The sequence below is a fragment of the Trachypithecus francoisi genome, unplaced genomic scaffold (genome assembly GCF_009764315.1).
Source record: "Trachypithecus francoisi isolate TF-2019V2 unplaced genomic scaffold, Tfra_2.0 Lachesis_group20, whole genome shotgun sequence".
Classification (NCBI taxonomy): domain Eukaryota; kingdom Metazoa; phylum Chordata; class Mammalia; order Primates; family Cercopithecidae; genus Trachypithecus; species Trachypithecus francoisi.
Genome location: NW_022681466.1, coordinates 69207999 through 69216218, shown reverse-complemented (window position 1 = coordinate 69216218; position 8220 = coordinate 69207999). Strand labels below are relative to the sequence as shown.

The following is an 8220-nucleotide window of genomic DNA, read 5'->3' as shown; positions in this document are numbered from 1 at the left end:
GCTTCTTTCACTGAGCATCGTGTTTTCCAAGCTCATCCATGTGGAAGCATGTGTCAGTACCTCATTCCTTTTTGTTGCTCTACTATTCCACTCTACAGAGACGCCACATTTTACATTGTATTTATCCATTCGCCAGCTGGTGGGTGTTTGGGTTGTTTGGTTTTCGTCTAGTATGAATAATGCTGCTATGAACGTATGTGTAAAATGTCTGTGTGGATGTTTGTTTTCATTTCTCTTGCATATACCTAAGGGTGGAATTGCTGGGTCATATGGTAATCTCCGTTTAACCTTGTGAATGATTACCAAACTGTTTTCCAGTGAGGTGCACCTTTTTACATTCCCACCAGCAGTGTATGAGGGTTCCAGTTTCTCCACATCCTTGATAATGCATATTATTACCTGACTTACTGACTCCAGCCATCCTAGAAGGTGGGAAGTGGTATCTCATTGTTTTTTTTTTTTTTTTTTTTTTCAGGTGAAACAATTTTATTTCACATTTGTCTTTAAAACTACAAGGACACTATTTTCTTCATATAAAAAGGTAAGTACAGATACCTATGCTTTCTAGAAAATGATCATGTAGCCCCTCACAGAGAAAAATGAATCCTATTATATGGTTTCAGCCAGGTTGCTTGGAAAAAACTCACGTCAGAACTGATTCCTAAAACATACTATTGTTAGTTGTCTTTTTCATTATTGAGTTGCATTTGTGTTTTTCTATATTCTAGATAGAAATCCCTTATCTGCTTATGGAATAGGAGAAAATGAAATTTTCTGCTATGTGAGAAGTGAGCTATTCCATAAGCTGTCTTCTCACTTTCTTAATAGTGTCCTTTGAAGCACAAATGTTCTAAATTTTGATGATGTGCAATTTGTCTGCTTTTCATTTTGTTGTGTGCTTTTGGTGTTATATTTAACAAACTATTGCCTTATCCAAGGTCACAATGATTTATGCCTGTATTTCCTCTTACGACTTTTATAACTCTAGCTCTTACACAGGTCTTTAATCCATTTTGAGTTAATTTTGTATATAATCTGAGGTACAAGTTCCAATTCATCCTTTTGCAAGAGACCCAAAACTGTTTATTGAAGACCAAAGAACGGTTTTTTTTTTTTAACTTTGTGTTCTGATTTCTAACTCAGGTTTTGCTTTAAATATTTTTCTCCTTCCTTTCAATTTAATTTTTAGATGCTTAATTCATATGTTTTATTCTTTATGGTGTTAACAATATTCTATAGATTCTGATATGTGGTATTATTATTACTGCTATTGTTTTCTAAAAGTTCTGGAATTTAGATCTTTATATCTCCTTTGGACCCTAGAGTTATTTAATGAAGATATTTAAACATTTTTTCCAGGTTAAAAGGCCATTTTTATTTTTTGGTTTTGTAATTCATTTCTATTTGTGTAATTTTTATTGCTACTTTTTGGAATTCATTTGAGGTTTTGTCTGTGGCTCTATAAACTGTCTTTTAAAAATGTTCTATAGGAACTTGAAAGTAAAGTGTATTCATTACCATTGTTAAAACATACTCATACACACAAATGCACACATTATTTTGATATTTTCTATCCTTTTTAATCACTTGATCTGCCTTGGACTGACAAAACCTCTTTTTATTAATGTATTTGTTTCTTTGCAGACCTTTTATAGTGTCTACTTTAAGAAAATTTGTTTTATGTGGTACCCAGATATTATAGATCTTTTTTATTATACTTTAAGTTCTAGGATACATGTGCAGAACGTGCAGGTTTGTTACATAGGTATACATGTTCCAAGGTGGTTTGCTGTACCCATCAACCCATCACCTACATTAGGTATTTCTCTTAATGCTCTCCCTCCCCTACGCCCCAACACCACAACAGGCCCTGGTGTGTGATGTTCCCCATCCTGTGTCCAAGTGTTCTCGTTGTTCAACTCCCACTTATGAGTGAGAACATGTAGGGTTTGGTTTTCTGTTTTTGTGTTAGTTTGCTGAGAATGATGGTTTCCAGCTGCATCCATGTCCCTGCAAAAGACATGGTATACATGTGCTACATTTTCTGTATCCAGTCTATCACTGATGGGCATTTGGGTTGGTTCCAAGCCTTTGCTATTGTGAATAGTGCCACGATAAACATACGTGTCCGTGTGTCTTTATAGTAGAATGATTTATAATCCTTTGGGTATACACCCAGTAATGGGATGGCTGGGTCAAATGGTATTTCTGGTTCTAGATCCTTGAGGAATCACCCCACTGTCTTCTACAATGATTGAACTAAGCCAAACTAAGCTTCATAAATTTTACAGATTTTTAAAAATAAATTTTATTTTGACTGTACGTTTAATTTTTATAAAGTAGCCTGCATATTGTTTAATTTTGTCCTCCTGAATTCTGTTTTTTTGATATAAGGATCATGCTGTTTTGGTCACATTAGCCTCCTATGCCTATCATTTCCTTTTCAATCATTCTGAATTACTTTATTTTAGCAATTTCTCTTATACACAGAATAGCGTTGGGTTTTGCTTTGAAAGTCAATTTAAAGCATTTTTCTTTTAAAAGGTTCATGAAGCTCATTTACATTTATTAACATAACTGATGTGTAGGCCTAGGTGTGCCATATGACTTTATGTTTCATATGTAGTCTGCCCTTCTCTTTCTGATCATAGGACGTTTACATAATGCTAAGATCTTAATACTTTTAGCCTCTTTCTTTAGACAGTATCTTTTTGTTCCTTACTATATACAATGAAATTAACTTGTAAACCTTATTCTCCCTTTTCCACCATTCAATATTACTATTTTTTCAAGAATGTTCATTCTTTATCCTCTTAGACAAGCTTAAGCTTCTATTTGACTTATTTGCTTAATATGATATTCCTTTTCTCCTAAGAGATAATCAGAAATAGACTTCCGGCTGGGCGCGGTGGCTCAAGCCTGTCATCCCAGCACTTTGGGAGGCCGAGATGGGTGGATCACGAAGTCAGGAGATCGAGAACATCCTGGCTAACATGGTGAAACCCCGTCTCTACTAAAAAATACAAAAAACTAGCCGGGCGAGGTGGCGGGCGCCTGTAGTCCCAGCTACTCGGGAGGCTGAGGCAGGAGAATGGCGTAAACCTGGGAGGCGGAGCTTGCAGTGAGCTGAGATCCGGCCACTGCACTCCAGCCTGGGTGACAGAGCGAGACCCCGTCTCAAAAAAAAAAAAAAAAAGAAAGAAATAGACTTCCTACTTTCTTCCTTTTCCCATTGATTGGTTAGTTATTTGCATATTATTAGCATATATTGCATTGAGGTATTATTCTGTCACCTTTAGCCCCACATTCTGATCCTAGTTTAGTTCTACAGTAAATCGATATTCAATGCTTTTCACTTGTATTTTTGCTAAGCTTATTCCAACATTTTCTTGATTATATGAACTTCATCTTCTAATAGAAACCCCAGAAAGAGCCATGGGAACAATAATCCCTGAGTTTCTGTTTCTTTATGTTCAAACTCTGTGCTTATCGCCCTTATACAAGTACAGATTGGTTGCCATAAAATTCCTGGCTCATCTTTATATTTCTGAGTTTCTTGTAAGTGTTCTTTTATTACTTTCTGGTATAGAAAGTTGCTATCAAGACTGATGCCAACTTGATTTTTTTTCGGTGGAAGAGGAGGAACTGGTTACCTGAAGGATTCTTTGTTTATTTTGAAGGTCTAACAACTTTACTAAGATACTTTTTGGAATTTACTAAGATATATGCCTTTTCAATATGTAGATTAAAGTCTTCTTTCATTTCTGGGAAGTTCATTTAAATTTTAAATCTTCTATTCTGAAGTTTACTTTTTTCTTTGGGATTCTGCTTTTATAATATAATCTTCTTGGTCAGTCTTCTATACCAATTTCTCTCTCTTTTACCCCATTCTTTATTTTTGTTTCTTTTGCCTTTCTGATTTCTATATTGTTCATTTTTAAAAAATCTCTGTAACTTAGTCTTCATCAAATAAGTGACTTTTGCTTCAATTTCTATCCAGACTTCTCTCAGTTCCTATTTCACACCTTCTTGTGGTCCAGCTATATTTTCTCTGAGTTTATTTCCTATTTGTAGTATTCTTTCACAATTAGTTTTATGACTTTGAAAATTCTTATTTTTTTTTTTTTTGAGATGGAGTCTCGCTCTGTCGCCCAGGCTGGAGTGTAGTGGCCGGATCTCAGCTCACTGCAAGCTCGGTCTCCCGGGTTCCCGCCATTCTCCTGCCTCAGCCTCCCAAGTAGCTGGGACTACAGGCGCCCACCACCTCGCCCAGCTAGTTTTTTGTATTTTTTAGTAGAGACGGGGTTTCACCATATTAGCCAGGATGGTCTCAATCTCCTGACCTCGTGATCCGACCGTCTCGGCCTCCCAAACTGCTGGGATGACAGGCTTGAGCCACCACGCCCGGCCATGACTTTGAAAATTCTTGAAGACATATTATTGTATTGGAATTTTTCTCAATGGAGACAATTTCCTAGTTGAGTTCTCTTATAAAAAGCTTCACTTTTCAGGGGTTCCTTTTTTATATTTCTCTATAGGTCCAGCAATTTAGTCATTAGTTATGATTCACATTTGAACAATTTGCCTTTTTTCCATACCAGAGATTTAGCAAGATTAGGGTAACTTGCCCAGATTCTCCATCTGAGGACTCCTTCCATTGCTACAATGATGATGCCTGCCTCACCTTTCCTCTTTACCTTTGTTCGGCATGACTTTTTGCTCTGTTTCTTCAGATCTATACATAACAACTATCCCTCAGGGTTATGTCCTCTCTTTCTAGGCATGACTGTCAGCTGAGGATTTGTAGATTCTGATACTCCTCATTACCCCATGCCCTACTCACCTACTTTGCTGCTTGGCCTTTACTTTCCGCATTGATGGGGCTGATTCATGGTGTTTTCCAAGGTGTTGTGTTTTTTTTTTAAATGTGAGATGTTTCTGACTCTCAGTTTCAATGAAAGTATACATATCTGAGCTATATTCCCCCTCCTTGTCACTTTGCATGGTTCTCAGTGGAGACAAAAGAAAATTCGGATCTAGACAATCACGGTTTAGTCCCAAATACATAATTCAGATATAAATGGTTCCATGCACCCTTTTCTTAATGTAGTTCCCTTTGCACCCTTTTTATTCTTTCTTCAGATATGTATTTGTTGAAAAGGATGCCAAAAGCTTCTGAAAGTTTTATCTGTGAATTGATCAAATGATGTTTTAGAACTTCCCGCTTTCACAGACTCCTCAAGGCCATCACCACCGGTCAACAGTTAACACTTCACTCCCTTCAGCCCAAGGGTTTACACAGAGATAAAATCTACAGAGTGCCCTCCTTCTCTGGTATAGACAGTCAAGGTGCATGGACAGAGGGTGAGAAGACTGATAAATGTTTGCAGACTTGAAATGAATTAAATTGACCCGAACTCCTGTTTGACTCCATGTTTTAAAATTCTCAGCCTTTAGAAGAATAAATTCAGGAAAGGAAGGTAAGACCTAAGAAAGGAGAAAAGTAGAAACCCTAATCATTTAACATTTATTTAATTTTTCTGTAGTCAAGACACTACTACAGCTACTGTGTGGAAGACATAGCATGTTACAGAATCTATCATTAATATGGGGACACAAAAATGTTCAAGTGCTGATGAAGAAAATGTGTCATCAAAATCTTGTGGAAGCTTGGTGCAGGAACAGCCTTTTTCTGAGAGAAGGACCATGAAATGTTAAGTAGTAGGTGGCATTTGTGTGGAAATGTGTGGACTTTTACCAGTCAGAGATGGAGAGAAAAGTCATCCCCAATGCAGTGGTCGTAATCGTTAGGGGACCTTTACTCCCTGTTGCCTAGTTCTTTCTTCCTTTATTCCCTTTCCCCGCTTCTGTGGCCTAGGCTGGCATGAGTATGGCGATTTCAGCTCACTACCAACCTCTGCCGCCCTGGTTCATGTGATTCTCCTGCCTCAGCCTCCTGAGTAGCTGGGATTACAGGCGCCCACCACCACCCCCAGCTAATTTTTTTGTATTTTTAGTAGAGACGGGGGTTTCACCGTGTTGCCCAGGCTATGCTCGAACTCCTGACCTCAAGTGATCTGCCACCCAGGCCTCCCAAACTGCTGGTATTTCAGGCCTGAGCCACTGCACCCGGCCTACAGCTGATATTTCTAGCCATATGAAGGCCTCTTCCATCAGAACAGCCCTGGCTGCTTCTCCAGTCATACCCTGGAGTGAGTTACCTGATTGCTGAGTTTTGGCCTTCAGTTTCTCTTTCGGGACATACCCTGTTCTGTTCTGTTTGAGATTCTGGAGACTATGTCACTGATACCTCAAAAAGTAATCTGTACATAGAGGGTCTTTACTAAATAGTTGATTGTTGAATTGGTTTCCAGAAAAACAGATAATATGAAATTGCATCTTTAGAGAATATTGAGTTTTGGGCTTGACGAATCAGAACAGGTGCAGTCTTGGGGTCTGAGAGTGGTTTGAAAGCAGGTGAATGGCTGGGAAACTCTGAATCCAACTCATGTAAGATTTTAATAGAGACAATAATTTCTAGCCCATTAGATCGAAAATTCCCGGAGGTTAAGGGTTACCACTGTCTTACTTACCTAGCACTGTGCCAGGTCCAGAGTCAGTAATTGTAAGATGCTTTCCTTCATTCATTTTACAGATATTAACTCCTCTGAGAGTACAGCTAAAGAAATTTGGGATGAAAAAGAGTATATAAAAACAAATGAGAAATGGATTTTAATTACCTCACATTGTATCTCCCATACTTTCCAGCATAGTGTATTTCAATAAAAATTTGCAGTGCACATAGTAGATGGTCAATAAAAGTACACTGTCTTTCTTTCTTCTTCCTTAAAGCTCAGAGAATAGCATACTCACCAATCTAAAGTAAAACATTTTTACAGAACTGTAATGGGGCTCACTTCTGAGCTCCTGGAAGGAGGGAATCAGACCAGTACCTTTGAGTTCCTCCTCTGGGGACTCTCAGAGCAGGCACAGCAGCAACACATCCTCTTCCTGTTGTTTCTGTGGATGTACATGGTCACTGTGGCTGGGAACCTACTCATTGTCCTGGCCGTTGGCACCGACACACACCTGCACACCCCCATGTACTTCTTCCTTGCCAGCTTGTCATGTACAGACATCTTTTTCACCTCCACCACCGTGCCCAAGGCCCTGGTGAACATCCAGACCCAGAGCAGGTCCATTTCCTATGCAGGGTGCTTGGCACAGCTCTACTTCTTCTTGACTTTTGGGGACATGGACATCTTTCTCCTGGCTGTAATGGCCTATGACCGCTATGTGGCCATTTGCCACCCACTCCACTATATGATGATCATGAGCCTCCACCGCTGTGCCATCCTGGTGACCACCTGCTGGACCCTCACGAGTCTTGTCGCCATGACTCACACCTCCCTCATATCCCGGCTTTCCTTCTGCTCTAAGATCATTCCTGACTTCTTCTGTGATTTGGGACCGCTGATGAAGGTGTCTTGCTCTGACACCCAGGTCAATGAGCTTGTGCTCCTCTTCCTAGGGGGAACAGTCATTTTAATCCCTTTTATGCTCATCCTGGTCTCTTATGTCCGCATTGTTTCAGCCATCCTCAGGGCCCCCTCTGCCCAGGGAAGGCGCAAGGCCTTCTCTACCTGCGGCTCTCACCTTGTTGTTGTTGCTCTGTTCTTCGGGACGGTGATCAGGGCGTATCTGTGCCCCTCATCCTCTTCCTCCAACTCAGTAGAGGAGGATACAGCGGCTGCTGTCATGTACACCGTGGTGACTCCCCTGCTGAACCCCTTTATTTATAGCCTGCGGAACAAAGACATGAAGGCTGCAGTGCTTAGACTTCTCAAGGGCAGAGTCTCCTTCTCACAGGGCCAGTGACTTCTGCTGAAAAACTGAAGGTGTTCTCCTTCCCCTCCAGTGAGGGGCTTGACAGAAATTTCTACCTCAAAGTGTCTCATTTCTGAATCCCACATATCCCTTATCAGCACTCCCCTCCCCCAGTGCCCACTGCAAGTTTGGTAATCAAGGGTAATAAAGGGAAATCAATGTTTTGCTTTGTGCTTAATCTGTTAAGAGCTCCTTATTTGCTCATTTAACTTATTAATAATTTTTCACAAGGAGGCATGACTTTTGCAATGCTTTTAATTCTAAAAGCCTGTGTAGCCTTTTATATGCTAGTTTATTAAAACTTAATGAGGTCATGGAAAGTGGGCTAATAAC

At 39.7% G+C, this 8220-nt stretch overlaps 1 protein-coding gene across 1 annotated transcript; it reads left to right on the top strand.

The window, feature by feature from the left end:
- The first annotated feature begins 6906 nt into the window (after positions 1–6906).
- LOC117068036 (olfactory receptor 1P1) lies at positions 6907–7878 on the top strand. The gene has a single exon (XM_033185294.1). It carries the CDS (start codon positions 6907–6909, stop codon positions 7876–7878), a length of 972 nt encoding a protein of 323 aa, XP_033041185.1.
- The last annotated feature ends 342 nt before the right edge of the window (positions 7879–8220 follow it).

Coding starts and splice junctions, on each gene's coding strand:
- LOC117068036 (XM_033185294.1), top strand. CDS start 6,907: ATGGGGCTCACTTCTGAGCTCCTGGAAGGAGGGAATCAGACCAGTACC.